Source organism: Hyperolius riggenbachi, chromosome 9 (assembly GCF_040937935.1).
Source record: "Hyperolius riggenbachi isolate aHypRig1 chromosome 9, aHypRig1.pri, whole genome shotgun sequence".
Lineage (NCBI taxonomy): Eukaryota > Metazoa > Chordata > Amphibia > Anura > Hyperoliidae > Hyperolius > Hyperolius riggenbachi.
This window is the reverse complement of record NC_090654.1, coordinates 72,924,018-72,947,809: the sequence shown is the minus strand read 5'-3', so window position 1 is coordinate 72,947,809 and position 23,792 is coordinate 72,924,018. Positions and strand designations below refer to the sequence as shown.

Sequence of the window (23,792 nt, the reverse complement as noted above, 5' to 3'; positions counted from 1 at the left end):
AAGTACTTCAAGCCTTTTATTGTTTTAATATTGATGATTTTGGCATACAGCTCATGAAAACCCCAAATTCCTATCTCAAAAAATTAGCATATCATGAAAAGGTTCTCTAAACAAGCCATTAATCTAATCATCTGAATCAACTAATTAAGGCCCCATTCACACTTGCGTTTTGGCAAGTAAACGGACCGGATCCTGATCGGATCCTGACCTGATCCTGACCTGATCATGATCAGAACCGTACGGTTCCGGATCCGATCCGTTTGCATCAGGCAAGCATCAGGCTGCCATCCGGATCCGTGGGCAAAAAATAGCGAAATTTAAGAAAAAATTGTTGGGGTCAGCAGAAGGTGCATCTGTAGAATCAGGTTCCTCCACTGTAGGCCTCACCTCCACCTCCGACATTCTGCCAAACAGCTCCAGCACGTCTGTCACTGCTGCTCCACTCCAGACATGCTTGGCCCATGTGTCCCCATCCGAAATGGCCGCTTGGATACGCATAGGAAGTGGGGTAGAACGTCAGGTTTTTGTAGGCAGTGTGTTCTGTGCCTTCCGTTTCCCATTGGTTTCTGTGTTCCGTATGGTGCTGTCAGGCTCAGGTCCGGCTCCGGTCCGGGTGCGTGAGCCAGAGATCCGGACCCAAAAATAGCGCATTTTGGAAAAGAGTCCGGAGTCCGGATCCGATCCGGCTCCGGTACGTACGGAACGGACGCGTGTGAACGTCCGCATAGACTTTACATTGCTATGCGGAACTTACGTTCCGTTTGTACAGTATGCGGTCTGGATCAGATCCGGAAAATCCGGATAGCGAACGCTAATGTGAACCGGGCCTAACTCTAAACACCTGCAAAAGATTCCTGAGGCTTTTAAAAACTCCCAGCCTGGTTCATTACTTAAAACCGCAATCATGGGTAAGACTGCCGACCTGACTGCTGTCCAGAAGGCCATCATTGACACCCTCAAGCAAGAGGGTAAGACACAAAGAAATTTCTGAACGAATAGGCTGTTCCCAGAGTGCTGTATCAAGGCACCTCAGTGGGAAGTCTGTGGGAAGAAAAAAAGTGGCAGAAAACGCTGCACAACGAGAAGAGGTGACCGGACCCTGAGGAAGATTGTGAAGAAGGACCGATTCCAGACCTTGGGGGACCTGCGGAAGCAGTGGACTGAGTCTGGAGTAGAAACATCCAGAGCTACCGTGTACAGGCGTGTGCAGGAAATGGGCTACAGGTGCCGCATTCCCCAGGTCAAGCCACTTTTGAACCAGAAACAGTGGCAGAAGCGCCTTACCTGGGCTACAGTGAAGCAGCACTTGACTGTTGCTCAGTTGTCCAAAGTACTTTTTTCGGATGAAAGCAACTTTTGCATGTCATTTGGAAATCGAGGTGCAAGAGTCTGGAGGAAGACTGGGGAGAGGGAAATGCCAAAATGCCTGAAGTCCAGTGTCAAGTACCCACAGTCAGTGATGGTCTGGGGTGTCATGTCAGCTGCTGGTGTTGGTCCACTGTGTTTTATCAAGGGTAGGGTCAATGCAGCTAGCTATCAGGAGATTTTGGAGCACTTCATGCTTCCATCTGCTGAAAAGCTTTATGGAGATGAAGATTTCATTTTTCAGCATGACCTGGCATCTGCTCAAAGTGCCAAAACCACTGAAATGGTTTACTGACCATGGGATTACTGTGCTCAATTGGCCTGCCAACTCTCCTGACCTGAACCCTATAGAGAATCTGTGGGATATTGTGAAGAGAAAGTTGAGAGACGCAAGACCCAACACTCTGGATGAGCTTAATGCTGCTATCGAAGCATCCTGGGCCTCCATAACACCTGAGCAGTGCCACAGGCTGATTGCCTCCATGCCACGCCGCATTGAAGCAGTCATTTCTGCAAAAGGATTCCTGACCAAGTATTGAGTGCATAACTGAACATAATTATTTGAAGGTTGACTTTTTTTCTTTTATTGGTCGGATAACACATATGCTAATTTTTTTAGATAGGAATTTGGGGTTTTTCATGAGCTGTATGCCAAAATCATCAATATTAAAACAATAAAAGGCTTGAACTACGTCAGTTGTGTGTAATGAATCTAAAATATATGAAAGTCTAATGTTTATCAGTACATTACAGAAAATAATGAACTTTATCACAATATGCTAATTTTTTGAGAAGGACCTGTAGTTAATTGTGTGCTAGGCACTGTATATACCCATGTCTATCTCATCATGTGTCAGGCTTGGAGGTGTATTCTCCACGGTCAGCACGCGACGCATAAGCTGACGTGAAGGGGGTACACACACCAGCACAAGGAATCAGGATATCCCCAGTTTAGTGGAGGAGAGGACTGACTCCAATAGGAGATTGTGGCGCACAGAGCCGGTGCAGATCCGAACAGCCACAAACAATACTTTCGTGATAACGTCTCAGCGCAAAGTAGCGCTGAGCGCATAAACCAGAATTGAGGAGATCAGGACAGGTAGACAGAATGAACGCTTGCTTAACTTGCCACTACTTAGTGACAGCAAGCGTCCACAACAAGACAGACTGGAATGAGGCAGCCAATGCGTTTGCAGCGATGGCGTGCCTCACAAAGACAAGACAGGATAGTCAGGAAATAGCAGGATCAAGATAGATGAACGTAACACAGATAAATATACAATAAGTATGTTTTCCTAGCGTATTACAATTACAGCTATCAATGAAACTATTTGTAACGTCTGACTAACATATGTATATATCGGCAATTAACCGATATATGACATAAGCAGGAACACTGACTAGGACTGGAGCAGAAGGATTCGCTATCTCTTCGCAGAGATGAACGCAATCCACAAACGGTAACAGGACAGGATTCAGAAGGATTCGTTATCTCTTCGCAGAGATGAACGCAATCCACAGACAGAACCAGGAGCAGGATAACTAACTCAGCACGGGTGATCACGATACGCGCAAACTACCAAAACGTGCTGGAAAGCTGACTAACTGAACACAGGATATAAACAGTTCGTGTACGTATATATCAGCGTCACTGATGTATCAACGTAACACGAATACAAGAAAAATAATAAACGTGCTGGTATGCATATATATTGGCAATGAACCAATATATGATGCAAGACCAGCAAAGTATCTTTAGAACAAGAAACACGATTCCGGGACTAAAGCAACAGCAAGACAGGCTTAACTGAAGCTATGATAGCCCAAGGAGCCCTGCAGGAAGCAGATCTTTATACTGAGGTCATCCAATGGGAGCAGACATGCAGATTCCCACACAGGTGAATGGTAATTATTCAATCCTGAGCTGGCCAGCATTGCAGAGCCACTGCAGATAGAGTCAGCAACTAGTTTGAGTGCAAACCAAACTATGCAAGCAAATGCATGTAATGACATCAAAAACTGCTTGTCTTCAGTCAAACTGCAGCCAACAATACATGCTGCAGACATGATCATAACATCATGTCACCTCGGGTATCCTTTAAACTTATTTACCTGGCCTTACCTACTCTCACTATCACGCACTAATCCAACAAAGCTGCACCTGCCTTGTGGTGTCATTCTTACTGTAGCCATACCATCACTTATGACTAGAAAAGACATTCCCCTCTCTGTGAAGGAAAAGGGGAGTGGAACAAACATCAGGTTGCCTCACAGAAATGAGTGTGAAATCATTATTCATCAAAGGGGGTTTATGCCTAAAACCATCACAGGAGATGCCAATGCAGGTCAGTCACTTGGTTTGTATTATCTTGAGAAAGGGACCCTCAGGGGTTGGATAATATATTAAGCATACCTCCCAACTTTTTGAGATAAGAAAGAGGGGCAATTTAAGCAGGGCTGTGGAGTCGGTCCAAAAATCCACCGACTCCGACTCCTCTAATTTGCATATTACAGTTTTGTTGATTAAAAGTATGTAACATGAAATTCGTCTCTTAACTGCCAACGCTTAGGAATTTTACAAGACAACTGAAGTGAGAAGGATATGTAGACTACTATACTTATTCCCTTTAGACTAAAACTTGTCCTTAGTAAGAGTACTTGTAAAAGGTAAAACCGGAACAAAGAACATCTATCAGGCCCTAGGTAATGTAAGTGTGGGTACATGTAAGAATGATGTGCAGGTACTCTGCAGGGGAATGAGGAGATTGTAAACAGACAACACCTCTGTATTCAATGTGCACAGCATTCTCAGTGGATTCCCTGCAGCTCTGTCCGGAGTGCATATGTAGAGTATAGTACTACTGTGTAACAAAGTAAACCTGAGACAGATGAAATTAAAGTTTTATACATACCTGGGGCTTCCTCCAGCCGCCTTCAGGATAATCAGTCCCTCGTTGTCCTCCTCCACCACCGGGATCTTCTGCTATGAGTCCAGGTACTTGAGCCAGTCTGGCGTAGTGCGCATGCACACACTCCGCCGCCAGGAGCATACTACACCTGTGCAGCACTATTGCGCAGGTGCAGAATGTTCCTGGCTGTGGGAGCGGCATGCGGCCGGACAGCGCTGACTGGCTGAATTACCAGGACTCATAGCAGAAGATCCGGGTGGTGGAGGACAGAGAGGGACTGATTAGCCTGAAGGGGGCTGGAGGAAGCCCCAGGTATGTATACAACTTTACTTTTCATCCGTCTCAGTTACCCTTTAATTTGTAGTCACCGAACCAAATTTTAACAACATATCAAATTATTTGATTTCATCAGCAAAGGGAGTGCATACATTTGCATAAATCAGCATCAGTGCAGAATTATTTCCATCTCATTGACCATCTCTATTAGTGACACGGCTACACATCAGGCTTTATTCTTACAGCATAGATGTTATTTAGTATATATGTTACGGCCAGAACCCGAAGTTTGGCCACTTCTAGTTCTGGCCGGCCACTTCGGGTTCTGGCCGGCCAATGCGCGAAGTGGCCGCTGCGCTGCGGCCAATGTTAGAAATGGAATGATTCCTCTGAGGTTAATGTATCTTCTGGCCGCAGCGCAGCGGCCAAACGTATAACAACTTAGTGAATTTATTGCAATTCAGCCGGCGGCAATGTAACAATTCAAGCCGCCGGCTTTTTTTTTTTTTCTGTCTCTCTCTCTCCTCTTATGGGCAGTCGGCGGGGACATGCGTGTCCCCGGGAGTCGTTCGTGGCGCCAGGGCAGCAGAGCGGGGAGGCTGCAGACATTGCTTCTGCCAGCACCCGCTCTGCAAGAACGGCAGGATCCCCCTGCCGCGACGAACGACTCCGGGGGGACACGCGTGTCCCCGCCGGCGGCCCATAGGAGAGCGAGAGAGGCGGGGGGGGGGGGGGGGGGGGGGAGGAGAGAGAGGCAGAAAAAAAAAAAGCCGGCGGCTTGAATTGTTACATTGCCGCCGGCTGAATTGCAATAAATTCACTAAGTTGTTATACGTTTGGCCGCTGCGCTGCGGCCAGAAGATACATTAACCTCAGAGGAATCATTCCATTTCTAACATTGGCCGCAGCGCAGCGGCCACTTCGCGCATTGGCCGTCCAGAACCCGAAGTGGCCGGCCAGAACTAGAAGTGGCCAAACTTCGGGTTCTGGCCGTAACATATATAAGAGATTCCTGTGTACACATCATATATACAGTCACAATCAGATATGTATATCTGACCTTAAAAATACGGGGACTGCTTTATTGAAGCAGCACAAGTAACTAATTTTGATTGGTTTATTTCATTTTTGTGGACTAAGCACAGCTATTACTGTATATATACTGTATATATACATTATTTTTAATGACTATTATCTGAGAAATAGAACATTTTATCATATTTTCTATTTTAATTACAGTTACAAATTCATTAGGAGTCGGAGTCGGTGCATTTTTTCCCGACTCCAACTCCAGGCACCCAAAATTGCCCGACTCCACGACTCCGACTCCACAGCCCTGAATTTAAGAAACCCCCTGTCATATCCCTAATCCCACCCCTCCAAACCCCTAGTCACTGATACAGGAAAGAATTCAGAAGCAAAAGACAAAGTTTAACAATTCACACCACACCGGTGCTCTCTATCATCATAAGTTATCACCCATTTAAATGATAGAAATTACACTTAGAGTATATTAAACACATTTTTCACTGGAAAAATACAGAAATTGACATAGATCTGTACAGTATTCCTGAAAGAGGGACAACTGAGGAAGAAAGAGGGACAGAGGGATTTAGTTCCAAAAGAGGGACTGTCCTAAAAAAAGGGGGCAGTTGGGAGCTATGTATTAAAGGATACCCGAAGTGACATGTGGCATAATGAGATAGACATGGGTATGTACAGTGCCTAGCACACAAATAACTATGTTGTGTTCCTTTTTTCTTTCTCTAACTGAAAGAGTTAAATATCAGGTATGTAAGTGGCTGATTCAGTCCTGACTCAGACAGGAAGTGACTACAGTGTGACCCTCACTGATAAAAAAAAATCCCCTTTTTTATCTCTTTCTTGCTCTCAGAAACCATTTCCTGCAAGGAAAGTGTTTTATAGTTGGAATTTCTTATCAGTGAGGGTTACACTGTAGTCACTTCCTGTCTGAGTCAGATCTGAGTCAGCCACTTACATACCTGCTATTTAACTCTTTCAGGCAGAGATAGAAAAAAAAGGAACACAGCATAGTTACAGTATTTGTGTGCTAGGCACTGTACATACACATGTCTATTTCATGTCACATGTCACCTCGGGTATCCTTTAATGGTGTATGGAATGTTTACTGAACCTTCTAAATTGATGTGACTACTAAGTGGGGCTATTCACTTAATAGAACACCCTCTTTGATGCTTGAAGCAAATCCGAGATGGGGATCTCAATTAAAATAAACAATGCTACCTGATCCGGGGGGGGGGGGGGGGATGCTGGGTGGATCAGGTGGCCACAATGCTTGCCGCTCCAGTGGCCTGCAATCTTCCACTTTCGGTTTCGTGACCCCTGGGGTCACAACGCTGGAAGAAGAGCTGTTCCGACGTGCAGCATGCAGGGAGGCGGGGGAAGTGGCCAGGGCATGTCCTGCAGCAGGAAACATTCAGTGAATGGGATCAGCCACACAGCGCATACAAACGCAGATGGCGTTCGTTCGAACGCATTGCGTTCCGATCACATGGCCATCCGCGTTTGATGATGTGAACAGAGCCCAAGGCCCTGTTAACATCTAAAATCGCGAAACCTTGCGCGAGTGATTTTTAAGCGATTAACATGGTAAACTGGACACTTCCGCAATTCAATTCAGAGCGGTCGCGATCAGTGCTTTACTAAGCACTGTACCACGATCGCTCCAGAATTGCGGCAAAAATGCTGCAGGTAATGCGTTTTGCGATTGGCGCTAATCGCAAAATGCCCACGATCTGCTCCAATCGTGACAGCGACAACACTGTCATAGGTTAGAAACGCTTTAAAAAGGGCTAGCGCTTTGGCGATTAGCAGGAATCACCCGCTAATCACCTTAGTGTGAACAGGCCTTACGGCTAAAAAAGTATTAGAGGCAGAGGATCAGCAGTACAGCCAGGCAATTTGCATTGTTTAAAAGGTAATAAATATATATGTCAGCCTCAATATCCCTCTCATCTCACGTTCCCTGAATTCTACAACACATTATTATGCCTTTCCAAAACCAGAGCCAAGAATACACCCCCTTCTTGTGTGATCTAGGGCCAAGCACATTATGTTGTAAATAAGGCTATAAACAACATAGCAGTCTCTGGCAAGGCCACCTGTCAGTCAACTGAAGGGCACAGCAGGTGCAGGAGCACAACTGGACTAATACATCAAGGTAGGTGCAGAGAAACTAGGACAGACCTGGAGCAGGTGCCTGGAGCAACCAAGCTAACAATTCTGACTGCTTGCTCTGGGCAAGTATTCCTCTTCTGCATCCATTTTCTCTGCACTTGTCTTAATAAAGCAATTCTCACTGTCACATAAGGAAGGAAGATCATCTGTATTTCAAATATTCAATTCACCTGATCCGGCCAGAATCCCGACAATCAGTTTTTCTAAAAGGCACAGTTCTCTGTGGGATCCGTCTGTACTGACGCAGTTGGGTCAGGGCTGGCTCACACTTTGGGAGCTTTTTCTAAGCAGTTGCGATTTTAAAAGCTCTTGCTAATGTAATGCTATGAGTTTGTTCTCACTTGAGCCATGTGATTTTATAAATCACCCATAGCATTGCATTAGGCCTCAGACACACTATGATCACTTTTCTGCCCATCAGCGATGTCTGAGCGGTATGACTTGCATTACAATGGGCAGCACGGTGGCGTAGTGGTTAGCGCTCTCGCCTTGCAGTGCTGGGTCCCCAGTTCGAATCCCAGCCAGGTCAACATCTGCAAGGAGTTTGTATGTTCTCCCTGTGTCTGCGTAAGTTTCCTCCGGGCACTCCGGTTTCCTCCACATCCCAAAAACATACAGATAAGTTAATTGCCCCCCCCCAAAAAAAAATTGACCCTACACTATAATACATACACAGACATAGGACTCTGGTAGGGATTAGATTGTGAGCTCCTTTGAGGGACAGTTAGTGACTAGACTATATACTATGTACAGCGCTGCGGAAGATGTCGGTGCTATATAAATACTAAATAATAATAATAATAATAATTACAATCACGGTGAAATTGCGGCAATTTTTAGATTTTACGAAATTTTATATAGTGTGTCTCAGGCCTTAGCAAGAGCTTTTCAAAATCACAAGCAGTAAAATAGCTCTTGCAGTGAGAACCAGGCGTTAGGGCTTGTTTCCATATGCACGCTTTCAGCTGCGCTTATGGAAGCGCGATCGCAGGGACCTGAGAAAGTGCATAGACTGCACTGTCTGATGTTTCCATATTTGCGCTGCGATTCACCACTGAATTGCAGCGCATGGTTGCCCCCACGATCCCATCACAGTATTGTGAATGGGATCGCAAACATCTCCTCAGGAAATCACGCGATGCAACGCAAAGCCACGCTGATGCACGGCTCCTGTGCTCGATATGGAAATGAGCCCTTACTCAGAAATATGAAACCTACCAGCTCTGGGTGCACCATTCACAGAAACGCAGAGGGCACTCTTGGCTGAAGACAGACTGTACATCTGTTATGAGAAAAACATGTGCTGCCACTGCCAACTACCAAGTAAAATGACTCGGAACAAGTATGCAGATCAGCGACCACCTGGCCTGAATACTTTTTCCAGGTGCATGATTTAAATAATGTAACCAGATGATCTGTAAAACAGCCAGAACACCAGTACAGTAAAATGTTGTTATAGTAAACTCTGATGGATCTAAATCTAGACTTTTTGCTGCCTGAAGCAAACTTGAGCTCACCCTCAGCCAGTCGGCTGTCCTCCATTCCTCCTCGATCAGGACAGCAGTGCCACTTCCTCCCTTCTGCTGCGCAAGTCTAATGAAACACTGCTGCTCTCCGGCCTCCCCACTCCTCACTGTGAAGACTTGTTCACACTGAAGGCATTTTTGTTTTTTTTCGCCCGCCTGCGGTTTTTAAAAACGCCCCTCGACCGCGTGGCAAATGAATGTCTATGAGAAGGTTCATATCAGCGCGGATTGTGCGCGGTGCAGCTAGGAAAGCAGTGCGTGTTCCATTGTTCGGGGCGATTACGATTACGGGGCGATTGGAAGGTATAGGAAATCGGCGAACGCGTACAAAAATGCGCAATAAGGCAATTGCGCTCGCGTTTTTAAGAATAAATACATTTAATTTATTATCTTCTGGGTCAAAGAGTTCACCTCCTGACTTGCGTCAGGGAGTGAATTTCAAACACTGCTCGGAAAAAACGCTTTAGAAAACCTCTAAGCACAAAAACCCAAGCGCCGGGAATCGGGGGAAAAAAAAAAAAAAGGACGCCTCAAAAAAAACAACAAAAAAAACAAAGCGGACAGACACGTAAAGGGAACACAATGAGAACAAGGCATCAGACTCCTCACACAGCACAACAAGCTGTTTTTCCCCAGTGATGACCTCTTGACCTCTTCACCTCGCTAGACTACTTTGATTGCAGGGACGGATTAAGACCAAGTTGTGCCTGGGGCAAGGTCAGGTTTTGGCGCCTCAAGGTCAGGTTTTTGCGCCTAAACTGCCATTCATTTTGCCGCCTTTTTAAGAATCCAACAAACTGCGCCTGGGGCAAGATACCCGCTGTCCCCCCCCCCCCCCCCCCCCCCCCTAGATCCGTCCCTGTTTGACTGCATGTTGTAAGTGCAAACACATGGTACAAACATGCACCTCCTGTAAACTCTGCACCTGATACAAGTGTTTCACCTTGCTTCATGAGAGAACCGGCTCTGCTCTGATATAGTATACTTAGGTCCTACAATGCATGACCAATTCTAATATAATAAACGTCTAGTTTTACCACTTGCATGTAGTATGAGAGCTTACTTACACAATCTGTTCATAGTATTCAGGATCTGTTGGCCCTCATACTACACAGAAAATGTAAAATTGGTCAGTTATGGCCAATTCAAGTTGGATGTGTGTATGCACCTTAGGGACCCTGAAAGAGCAAAGTTTTAGCAACATATTTCCCAAAGTCTTACAAAGTGTAATATATCAGACTACCAGACATATACCGTACCTACTTGTGACTAAGCTGACTTTCAGGGACCTCCCCCCCCCATGCAGAGCTGGCATTGGCGTGTGCTGGGGGCAGCATAGTTGCATATCCTCGCTCCAGCTAACATCTTCTCACCTCCTGGCAGCTTCTGAACAGGCCGCCAGTGTTGCCAACCTCAGAAATACATTTTTACTGACAAAGCACAAAAAATTTACTGACAGAACACTTTTTTTTACTGACATCTACTATTATTGAAATTAAATGAAAGATATCACACATGCACCCTTCGTGCAATACACCGGCAACCACGTACTCGAATGAGGAAGAAGAGTGCAGTGGCGGACACCGTGAAATATTAATGCACGGCATCTAGGGGGGGGGACTTTGATATATTTACATTTGGGGGATGCAACTGGGGGTTTCCGTCACATTTTTTCTCGATTATCGCAGCACTTATCGCTGCACGCCTGATTGAGCATGCCAACCTGAGATTTTCCAGCATGTCCGATTGATACATGCGATCGATACATGCAACCAATTTCGGCCCGAAATTGGTTTGATTGTCAACTAGGCATGCTCTTGGTGGCACCGACTTTTATAATATCAATAATAATTGTCTTATCTGATGGTTGATTGGCCGCCAAGTCTACAGATGTATGGCCACCTTTAGCTAGAGCCGTGTACATTCCAGAGTGATACATGAACTGATGAGCGGTAAGTGCTGTGATCTTCTGGGAAAGAAAGAAGGTTTTTTTTACTGACGCCACAAATGTTTTCATGGACTTTACTGACAGCCTAGATTTGTTGACTTTTTTACTGACAGTCAGTAAATTTACTGATGGTTGGCAACACTGCAGGCCGCTGGAGCTCCCGGCTCATTATAATGTGACCTCGAAAAGCCTGGAGCTCCAGCGGCCAGTTTCGAGGTTGCCAGGGAGATGCAGGGACCAGGGCTGGAGTGAGGACAGGTAAATATGCAGGTTCAAAAGTACACTCACCAGCATGCTCCAATGTGCACACTGCATGGGGGACTATGGCGGCACATGGGGGCGAGGGTTGCTTGTTACATGGGAAGGCCTGTGTGTGAGTGTATATGGTTAATGCTTATTTCAGGTCATGAAAAGCACAAGGCTCAAGCAGTCCACAATCCTCCAACCCCCATAAACTGCAAGTCATCATGCATGACACACTCAGCTTGCAATATCTTAATAGATTTTCATGGTTTTACCGTAACTTTCCCTTAAATTGGACCCATACTAACAGGAGCGTAACTAGACATCACTGGACCCCCCTGCGAAACTTTGGATGGGGCCCCCCACCAGCCCCGCTTTCTGCACAGGAAAACTGAGGACCAATGTGTTTTCCCCATGCAGATAAAAACACCTAGACTTAAAGGAAACGTCTGGCAATCTATGCTACCCCCAGATCTACTTACATGGGGCTTCCTCCAGCCCCTTGCAGCTGACAAGTCCCTCGTTGCAGCTCTGCTCCCAGTACATACATACACACACAGCCGTATTATTTTACTACATGAGAGCACATGCTATATGGAGGAACAACAATGACATGCTGAACAGAAGATATAGTATCAATGTAACTTTGGCAAAACATTCAGCATGTCACTGATTGATACTGTTATTACAAAAGAACTTGGACTCCAAGTGAGACAACAAGCTCTCAATGAAGCAGCAACAGTAAAGCCTCATCTACACGCTAGATGAGGCGGCGATGTGGCTTATCAATCGAGCCGCTGTTGCGGCTCGATTGATAAGATCCGACAGGTCGGATCTTGCCACCGACGATTCCCTGCTCGTTCCCCACGAGGGGACAATGGCAGGGAATCGAGCGGAAGATAAGCGGCGCCGGGCGGGGACGAGGGCGGATCGAATCCGATGCACGCACGGCGAGTGGGGATGCGGAATAGGCGATCCGGCGGCTAATCGAGCCGCCGGATCGCCTCGTGTAGATGAGGCTTAAGACATCAATCTCCACACTGAGTTGTAAAAGTATTCAGACAACATAAAGTCATTAGCCTGTGTGTGATAAGAATCTAGGATCCCTTTTGCTGAAAAGGGAACGTCTAGAGCTTTTTTTCAAAATGTGATGTTTTTGTTTTAGGGTTGTACATCAAGTGCATAAAACTTTGCTGCAGTGTGAGACCGATGTTTTTACGAACCCTAGGGAGCAGGGACAGTGTACAAATTCCAAAGTGTGTGAGTCCTTTTCTGTGTGGTGGACACATGAAGTCAATAGAACAGTGCTGTGAGAGCAGAATACGTTTTTTTCTCCATGCCGTAAGCTGTCAGTCTCTCAAACTTTTCCCCCCACGGGCCCCCTGTGGCATCTGGGCCCCCCTGCGGAGGCATCCCTTGCAGGGTCTATTGTTACGTCCCTGCATACTAATATTCTGAAAGCTGCCATTGTTGCCCTTGAGCTAAAAAATGAATACAATAATAATAAAAAAAATTATTCTCCAGTTCTGAGCTTATTCACAGCATTCAGTGCTGTCTGAGTCACTAACCCAGAATGAGTATGCAGATCAGGTGTTCTGACCTCACTGTGCCAAGCTGTGCATATGTTATGTGCATGCAAGGACGGATTTACCTCACAAGCGGTTAATAAGGTACAGAAAAACGATGCCTTAAAGGACACAGAGGTGAAAATAAACTAATGAAACAAACAATTGTATATTGTATATATGTATAAGATATTACACAGTTCTATAGTTAAATCTACTTTTTAAGTTTTTACAGTTTTATTGTTTTTGCTCAATGACACATTCATTAAAGTATGCCAGAGCTAAAATCTATGAACTATTGACCCTTTTTATCTCTTCCCTGCTCTCAGCAGCCATTTTCTGCTAGGAAAGTGTTTCATAGTTGTAATTTCTTATCAGTGAGGGTCACACTGTATTCTGACCCAGTCCTGATTCAGACAGGAACTGCCACTTACATACTTGATGTTTAACTCTTTCAGACAGAGAACGAAAAAAAAAAAAAAAGGAACACAGCATAGTTATTTGTGTGCTTGGCACTGTACATACCCATGTCTATCTCATTATGTCACATGTCACCTCAGGTATATCCCTTTAAGATCCGGGCCTTGGCAGGTGCCACTCACTAGCTCAAACCCCCTATAATGTATGAAAATTGCATGCAAATTCATAAATACATCAAAATGTAGGTCCTTTGCTATTCTGTAGCCGACATGATCATTTTTTGCTTTTGCAGGCTCTTGAAGTTTGCACTGGGGAGAACATAACTAATTCAGCAAACCTGGCATACCTGATATCTTAAATAGGTTAAAGTTTGCAAACCTTGCCCAGAGTCACATCAGACCATTGTTGGGGACTGTTAGAAGATTAGTTAATTAGGATCAGTCATGTACATGTATCAGTAACAATCATACTTATTCATAAACCTAGACTGTCCTGAATTTATCAAAGATGGGTTCCTCTGGATGTGGTCACAATGGCGCAAACTCTAATTTGCTAACTTTTTTACAATCCTCACGGTGTTCTGATTTGACCCAGGGGGAAGTTGGAAACTTTAGTCACCTCATTTTTTTCTCTTTTTACATTCCAACCCTGGTCTGGTGGATCACTTGTGTTGTCCAGTGTTCTATACATAACCCTAGCAAACAAACCTACTCCAGTGTAGTCACAGAATATTTGTTGTTCTATTATTTAGGTGTAAAAATATTGGGGCAGGGCCATCGGCGTAGCAATCACCCCTGCGGCCTCTGCCATCGCAGGGGGGCCCAGAGGCTTTGGGGGCCTCTTCTCCTTCCTCTCTCCAACTGCAAGTGCAGCCAGTTAGCAAGGAAACCTTCCCGTTTGCTCACAATAACCATCCCTGCCATTTGCTCCCGCCATGCAGAGTAGCAGGAGCGTCTAATTTTTTCCTCCTTCCAGACGCTGCTTTACAGCAGAACACTCTCTGCTGCCATTTGCTGGCTCCCAATCACCCTCATGCGGTTTGGGGACCAAGGGGGCCCCATGCTATTATTTTTGCAGGGGGCCCTATTAAGTCTAGTAACGCCCCTGGGCAGGGCCATTTCTGGCCATTTTGGTGTCCCAGGCAAGGAAATTCACAGCCCTCATTAATACGCTTGCAGGTGCCAATAATTAGCATAAATTACTGTATATTGTTCCTCAAAGTCTATAAAGAATACAGCAATCATTACTAGGCCAGATACATCCCACTGACCCAAACTCACTGAACCTACATAACAAATGTTCCAAAATAATAGGAAAGGTATGTAGCTGCTTAAAAAAATACTGTCTATGTACATCCTGTTCCACCGTACATAAGAAGAATTAGTACAATAAATACAGACCAGATCTCTAACAATTACAGCTTAAGAAGCTCAGAAATGGCCACATTTCTGTTATAATATTCAGGCCTTGTTTGTTATGCTAATCAGCAGTGCTCAATTAAGCATTAAATTACCACCTATTCCTCTCTGAAGCTCTGTTCACATCTGGTACAGGCAGTGCTTTGCTGAGCGATCGAAAACAAACCTCTCAGATGTGAACTTTCTCATAGGGAATCATTGCACAAGCGCTTTTTGGGCGATTTTGAATTGATTTTGAAATCGTCTGCGCTTGCAAAAATACCGAAAAAACCCTGGATGTGAACGAGCCCTTAAAGGGAAAGTTAAGTATAAAAATAAAATGAGTTGAACTTACCTTGAGCTTCTTACAGCCTTCTGGAGTCCTCCTGTGCCTATGATGCTGGTCCACGTCCCTCCAGCCAGCCGTGGCGACCCCTGCAAAGACGGCTAGTCACTGGCAGTTGGCGGCTACTGCGCATGTGTGGCCCGAGCCGTGCACACTCCAATCACGCTCCTGGGCCAGGAGTACTCTGCGCATGCGCTGTAGCAATTTTTGCATACTGCACATGTGCAGAATGCTCCTGACCACGGGAGCGCAATGAGGAGGTGCATGGCCAGCCAGCTCAGTGGGGGTTGCCGCTGCTGGCTGGAGGGACTTGGACTGCGTCATGGGGATGGGTCAGGACTCCAGAGGGCGGCAAGAAGCCCAAGGTAAGTTCAACTCATTTTTTTTTAGTAGAATTCAGATTTCCTTTAATAGAACTAGGAGTTGTGTATAACAATTACATAAAACTACAGCATGTAAAGAATAGCTTTGTAGTGCCCCCCTCCTGTTGTGTCACCGTAGGCATGTGCATGGTTTGCCTATGCCTAAAAACTGCCCTGGGGTGAGTGTAGGGCTAATGTTAGTTTAATGATAGCCATTGCAGATTAGGTTATAATTCAACATTATGTGAACCACTTTTCCTTTGAATGAACTGGAATGAGTAGTGCTGGTCTTTTCACACCAAGTCCATTGTGTCAGAACGGACAATATCATCATATCACATCGCAATGCAGTGATATTCCCATAGGTTCTCTACATCTAGTGCGGCGCATTTACAGTGGGATACAATCAAATCTGCTAGACATTGATGCCACATCACACGTCCAATTGATCTTCGTATGAAGTCGGTCAGTCACGCAGGACAGAAGATATGGCCCAGTAGAGCATGACATTAGCGGTGTTGGATTTGAGGACGACTGACACAGAGTGCTGGCAGCAGAGCTAACGCCCCCCAGCTCCTGACGTGCCTCCTCCCTGGTCCAGGGTCTTCTCTCCATGCTGCTGAGCTGTTTCCTGTGTCTTCTCTCCCAGGGTGCCTGTGTCCTGTGCCAAACACTAGAGGCCCGGCGGCATACACAGCAGACCTCTAGCGTCTCACGTGCCACAGGCGCCCTGAGATTGAAGACACACTTAGGCTGGGCGGACACATTGCTGTACGTAAAAGGGTGAGTTTTCTGTCATGTGCCTTTTGGATGTTTTTAGTGCGTTTTTGATGCATTTGCATTAGCGTTTTTTTCACCATATGAGTTTTTCTAGCGTTTTGCAGACATTTTTATGGCGTTTGCTGTTCGCATACACAAAATGCATATGCATTTTGTATGCGTTTTCCAATTGTGTTTTATGCAAATCATAAGGAAGACAACAGGAAGTGGAAATACATCAAAAAACAATTTTAAAAAACGCATATTAAAAAAAATAATAATAATTTGCATGAAAAACGCATACTAGTACGTTACCATTATGTGCATTTTTGAAAATTATGCAACAAAACCAGCGATTTTAAAAACGCATGTTTGAAAATGCATCAAAAACGCATACGCATTTTTATGTGTTTTTTGATTCGGCCCATTGACCGCAACGCTAGCATTTTTGCTATGTGTGTTCCTAGCAAGAGGAGCACTGCAGTAAGGAAAGAAGACGCAGGGGGAGGCATGCGAGCGGACGGGTGAGAGTTAGCTCTGCTGACAACACCCGGGGGAGCACATTAGATTGGAAAGACCTGGGGGAACAGCAAGCAGCAGCTCCACAGATTTTAAATAGATTCATGTGCAGTGTGTGGGCAATTAATAGATCACAGAGGAATCTATCTGATGGTCAATCTAGTGGCCAACTGGCCATCTACAAAGGCTAGTATACATGTGCAATCTGCCCAACTATCATTCCAACTTGTCTGTTGGACGATAGGTTGGGCTTGTGTACAGGCAGTAAACGACTAGACGACCAACTGACAAGGAGCAGTTTGCCCGATCTAACAGAAGGATCTACTGACCAACTATTGTGCAAGTTGGCCGCTTGTGTACAAGTTGTTTTTTTAATGCGGAGTACGGTGCGTGCGCAGTATTTCAATGAGTTAGTTGTTTTGTTGGTCGGCGTGTGTGTACGTAATGGTCATGCATTTGGTCATGGATTAAGTTGCATGTGTGTACATGCCCTTAGTGTAAAGGGACCTAAAAAAATATCCAATGGTTAATTACCTCACAGCTTGATAGATTAGTTTCTCAGGTAATCACTATAGATTTACAAACATCATAGCCCTGTGCAAAGTTTTAGATCAACATACTTTAGGGGAATGGGGGGGGGGAGGGGGACTTAAAACAAAACTTGCAAGCTAAAATTTCAACTTCAAGCCGCTAGTGTCCATACACTGACTGATATAAATGGACAATTGATCTGCACTCTGTTAGTGCGCAGCATGCAATGTGTTACACGCATGAAGTCTATGGACCGTAAGCTGCACTGTACGGGTCGCATCGCAGCAGTCGGCTATGATGCGGCTTTACATGACCATAGCAATCCTATTTTTCAGAATGCGCAATGCAACATATGCATTGTGAAAGTAACTCATGACTCATCATTTAGATTATTTAGCATATAGTTTCCATTGGCGAGACAAACTTGGGGTAGATACACCAGGGGTTAAGGGTGGTGTTATGTTTAAAGGACAAGTGAAGTGGGATGGATATGGTGGCTGCCATATTTATTTCCTTTTAAACAATATCAGTTGCCTGGAAGCCCTGCTGATCTATTTGGGTGTCTGAATCACTTACATGAAACAAGTACCGCCGGTATGTAGCTAATCCAGTCAGAGCACCTGATCTGCTGCATGCTTGTTCAGGGTCTATAGCTAAAAGTAGTAGAAACAGAGGCTCAACTGTCAGGCAATCTGAATTGTTTAAAGGAAATGAATGTCAGCCTCCATATCCCTCTCAGTTCAGGTGTCCTTTAAGGTCACAGTTATGGCAACTATACATGTGATCTAAAATTCATCTCGTAGGATTTAATCCTCTGCAAGAACCAGAATTTGCAAGGGCTGAACAGGATCTTTGCATAGGTCTGATTATCTTCAGAAAGCTAATTATTAATCACATTATTAAAACTAATGTAACTGATCATGACATTTCTGAATCCAATTAGCCTTGTGCAAAGTTTTGGTTTAGCCCCTGCTAATTCTAATTCTAGTTCTTGTGGTACAAAAAAAAAATTAAATAAATAAATGACAGGTAAAATTGAATTTCAAGTTTCGTTAACATTTCACACAGTGGCAAATGGCACTACGGCAACCAAATTTTGACCCCCAGACTGACGGCACCCAAACATCAGTGCCCAAAGCAGGCTAATGCATACTGTCTGCAAAAGTTTAACATCTCACTTTCCTGAAATTAGAGAACTCCGAAGAAACTGGCATTACGGTGAGCAGAACCAGGACTATGCACGGGACTAATCAGATTTAAAGGAAAACTGTAGTGAGAAGAATATGGAGGCTGCCATATTTATTCTTTTAAACAATACCAGTTACCTACCTGGCAGCCCTGCTAGTCTATTTAGCTACTGTAGTGTGAATAACACCAGAAACAAGCATGCAGCTAATCTTGTCAGATCTGATAAGAATATCAGAAACACCTGATATGCTGCATGCTTGTTCAGGGTCTATGGCTAAAAGTATTAGAAGCAGAGCATAAGCATGATAGCCGGGCAACTGGTATTGTTTAAAAGGAAATAAATATGGCAGCCACCATATACCACTCGTTAGTGTTGTCCTTTAAAGAGTTAGTAATTAAATTACCTGACAGCTGACTGATTTATCAAGCTCCCAGATATTAAATCATACTTTTAAGGAAATATGATCATTCCTGTGCAACGTTCCGGTCCAGGTCACATGAATTTTGTCTATTGCAGAGTAAATCCCCCCCTCCCCCAAAACAATCACAGTAGTCGGAATTCAGATAACATCACAGTGTACAATATCTATGTGGAGTACCGCTTTAGAAAGGGCCTCTTGCATTTCTTTCCAGCACCAAAGTGGTTAACGTGCATTAACCCTTGCCTGCCTTGCAGCCGAGCATCTGGGCTTACCATCATCCTGCATCCTCTGCAGACACATCACCAGGTTCTTCCTCCAGCCTGGCATGGTGGCACACGTGCTGGTCGCCGAGACACAAGGGTGGGTATGTGGAGAGAGTCGCCCCTTACGATACAGCTTGGCATTGGCTTGGCATGCTCCCTCTGCATGGAAAGCTTGGCCAGCGTACAGAACCCCTCTGTCTTCCGTGATTCCTCTGTCTGTGAGAGCTTAGCCAATGAAAGGTAGCATTTAACTCTACACTTCCCTGCTTCTTCCAATGGCTAACACAGCACTACACACTGCTACTATGAGCTAGCCCAGAAGCTTTCCTTTGTGCAGAAGATATTGTCACAGGCAGTGGTGGGTGCCAGGTGTCCACTACTCCAAAGGGATCCTTGGCTGAGACTTACTGCAGAGGCTGCAATACTGCTGCTATGTCCAGCTGACAGTTCCTGTCTCCCTCTGGACCTTGGGGTGCTGCTTGCATCCTCCCCCTGCCTTGTTGTACACTAGCCACCTGAACAGCAATCCCAGACAGTCAGGAGCATACTACATAGGCAGGGATCTGAGGGGAGAGTGCCAGGAACACATTGCACGTGTCCTCGGGCACAGCCTCAGGCTCAGCTACCGTAAGAACTCCTGACGCCCACCAACGCTCTCTGCATGCTAATAAGTGACAATGGCAAACCTAGCAGGTGACTAGGCTGTCAGAGCGTGGCTGCTGGGGGTCTCTGTGCCCCCCGTAGCACAATAGTATAGTCCCATTCCCAGGAACACACAAGCAATCCTGCCTATTATGTGAACAGTCAGTGTCAAAGCCGGCTAATCTAACCAGAATCGTGGCCATTCATCAGATTGTGATACCTGATCTGGGGACGTCACACGCTTTCTGCAGCAGAGAACCGTTGCTGAGCCACAGAGCTTGCAATCAAGGCTAGGGAAAGTGACATGAATTTATGAGATTTGGAAAGTGCAAAAGAGTCTTTCTTTATTCTATGTAATGGGCTCATCCACACAATAAAATGCATGTAACCGCGCATTAATTCCATATTGTTTTTGCTAGTGTTTTGTACAGCAATTTTCAAAGCGATTTCTGGCATCTGTTTCTGGCGATTATCATTTTTTTGGGTGATGGTTCAGGTAGTAAAATCGCTGCAGACTCGCTTTTCGGCCTCTTTCCCATTGCGTTCGGATAGCGTACATTCGCGTTGGCATTTTTTTGAGGCATTTTTTTTCCCTTTCCCGTCGCTTGAGTGGGCGATGCGTTTTTGTTAAAAGCGCTTTTTCCGAGCGGTTTTGTAATTCCCTCCCTGACTCAAGTCAGGAAGTGAACTCTTTGAACCGGAAAATAATAAATACAATGTATTTATTCTTAAGAACGCAATCACTGCACAAAGCGATTTTGTTAGCGTTTTGCCTATACCTTCCATTGAGGCGGAATCACCTCAAAAATGGTACAGGCACCGCTTTGCTGAGCAGATTGGAAACAAACTCATAGAGAATCATTGCACAAGTGCTTTCAGGGCAATTTTGAAAACGCCAGCGCGTAAAAGAAAAACTCACAAAACGCCTCTCTACAGAGATTTTCACAGCAATTTTGCAATGTTCTTATATTTTGCTTTGAAACGTAAATGCTGCAAGCATGCTGCAGGACATGCAATTGCGATTTTTTTTTTTGCCTAATTGGATTTGCTCCTGTGGGTTCACCTGCATTGGCTTTTATTAGCTTATCGATTTTTGGGATCGCCAGTGGTCATCAGCAATCCTAAAACGCTGCTAAACTCACTCTAGTGGGTCATATCCCTGAGGCTAGGAACCCACTAGGAATCGCTGCTGTGATTTATAACCGCCGCAGTGCTGTGTGCAGTGATTCATAGGGCGCTCAAAATGCTACGTCCTGCGATTGCGATTACCCCTAATCGCAATCACACTAATGGTTCCCCCCCACTCACTTTCTTTGGCAAAACGTTTTTGGGAATTGTTGGCGATCCCAAAACGCCGTCAAAGTCGCCTTAGTGGGTTCCTAGCCTTATACAGTTTGGGGAGGCGTTTACAAATAGTGGGTGTGGGGCGGTTCACTTAGAAAAGCCTGGTACTGAATGACTAGATTATGCAGGTAACCTCTCATACTACATGGAGATGGTAGAACTGGCCAATCGAAATTTGTTTGTTTCCTCATCTGTGGGTGAGGCTGCTGCAGCTTCTTTGGTGGCATAATCCCACTGTTTAAGCTGCAAAGGGGAAGGCACAGTCTGAATCTGTCTACAAAGACTGCAACCTAGAACAATCACACTGCAGGAAGTGGCTGGTGTATGGGCTCCTGATCATGTATTATATGTGATTTTACCAGTAGCTATTCAAGCATCTTATAAACCTATAAATACAAGGGCTTGCACTGAGTTACACAGATCTAGGAAAACATTTGTGGAATGGGCCTTTTAATAGCAACATCAGGGTCCATTGTTTTTCTTGTCTTACAAAGTACTCAGATTTATTCACGTAAATAAACCACTTTTAGGTTATGTTTACATTATAAATCGCAAATGCTGAGTGTTTTTGTGGGCGAATTTTTATTTTTTTTTTATTTATTTTTTTACAAGCCATTCTTGGCGTTTTCTGAGCATTGGGTAATTTTGTGTAAGTGCTTTTCTAAGCACTTTTGATATGCGATGGAGATTTTCACTTCCTGTCGTCAGTCAGGAAGTGTACTCTTTCACCCGGAAAGGAATAAATACAATGTATTTATTCTTAAAAGCGCTCGGGAAATCGCTATACATAGTACTTTTTCAAGCGCTTAGCGATTTCCCTATAACTTCCATTGAGCCAAAGAGCTCAGAAAATGGTACAGGCAGCACTTTTGGAAGCGCATTGTAATCGAACCGCTCATATGTGAACACTCTCATAGGGAATCATTGCACAAGCGCTTTTAGGGCAATTTCTAAAATCGCCATTGCTTAAAAAAATACACAATTGCTCATAGTGTGAACAAGCCCTTAGGGCTGAAACCCACTAGAAATCGATGTGGCGCGTTTAAATTGCGCCAGCGATGTACGCAGCGATTCCTAGGGCGATTGCGATTACATTTTGCTACAGTTTGAAGTGCTGTACAGTAAACTGTACAGCGCTTCTAATAAGTGTTTGTTTAGTTTTTTTGGTGTTTTTTATACTTATCAGGTGAAACGCCTGTGACCTTTTCTGCTAGGGGACAGGGCTACAGACAGAAGCCGGACATCGGGACACCTGGTGAGTATAATTAACGGTGATTTTGCAGCGTTTTTATACATAGCACTAAGCGCACACATGCTCAAAATGCTGCTTGTCCTGTGAATCTCAATTGCATTAGTCCCCACTATTTAGAGCGGGTTTTTTTTGGAATCGCAAGCAATTCAAAAACTATGCAAAAGTGTGTCTCAGCCCCTCGCAGTCTGAATGGCATGATGATGTCACGCAGAAAGTGAACCCTCACAGCCTGCTGGTAACTCCTTCAGTGGTGCTACTTCAGGTTATGTGATCAAATTCATAGCTACGGAAGCCCGACTGGCCACGCTAAAGCTGCCGTTTGAAGTATTCTGCCTTTTTATGCCATGGGGTTGTACATTTAAATCTTTGCCTTGAGTCAGGCTTTAAACCAGGCTGTTTGTGGTGTTTTTCCGCATGTATTCTTCAAGTCACAAATTTCTGGCACGGCCGTGCGTCCTGGGATTACAGGCTGAAAAAGATGCACGCCATCTTAGCTCATCTGCATCGCAGGCAGATGCTGCAAATCTACAATAATGAGAGAAGAGGGAGAGGGGGACGTGGCATGAAGGGCCATGGTATTTTATGTGATGGAATTCTGCATCTGGTCATGTTAGGCTTGGCGTGAGCAGACGGCCCCGCCATACACTGTGCACTGACTGCAACTGTCTACAGGCAATGTGCTTTGTTTACACATGGTTGTGGACACTGAGGCGGCTGCTGCTGCTTGCCATGATTACGTTGTTCAGACTGCAGGGGGCGGGGCACAGGCAGAGCTGCCTGAGGAGACTGCAGCCTGAATCCCTGAAGTCTGCGCCACAGGAAGTGGCTAGTGAAGAGGCTTCTGAGCAGATACTTCTGAGCAGGCTAGGAGCACACTAAGGGCCCTTTTCACTAACAAACGCTAGCGATTTCGCCTTGTCAGTAGTTTTTAACGCGATTGTGATTTTGCATATGCAATGCACTTGCATTGCCAAAACGCGGTAAAAATCGCTCCGAGACGCCATCGTGCTTTGGTAAAAATCTAATCGCGGTAGTGGAAAATGCCTACCGCGATTCCTATGTTAAAGTGGCAACGCTAGCAATTTGCGATTCAGCATCACAATCACTGTAAGTGGAAAAAGGCCCTAAAGGTAGCCACACAGTACAATAAGATGATCCGATTTTATGGAAATTTGACAAAAACTGATTGGTTGTTGGAAAAATTGAAAGCTTTTTTATTTATTTGAAGAAAGAAATCTGATCGAATTTCCCATTTTTATTTAATACAAGTTGATCGGGAATGGTGGATTTTTCTGA

At 44.9% G+C, this 23,792-nt stretch overlaps 1 protein-coding gene across 1 annotated transcript in view; it reads right to left on the bottom strand.

Moving 5' to 3' along the window:
- The window catches only part of GRIP2 (glutamate receptor interacting protein 2), a 627,309-nt gene extending 607,598 nt beyond the window's left edge, over positions 1-19,711 (bottom strand). Inside the window, exon 1 of the mRNA XM_068253049.1 lies at positions 19,268-19,711. Coding sequence (XP_068109150.1) covers positions 19,268-19,322 — 55 coding nt within the window. The 5' untranslated portion in view covers positions 19,323-19,711. The remainder of the gene's footprint in view (positions 1-19,267) is intronic.
- Between the last annotated feature and the right edge of the window lie 4,081 nt (positions 19,712-23,792).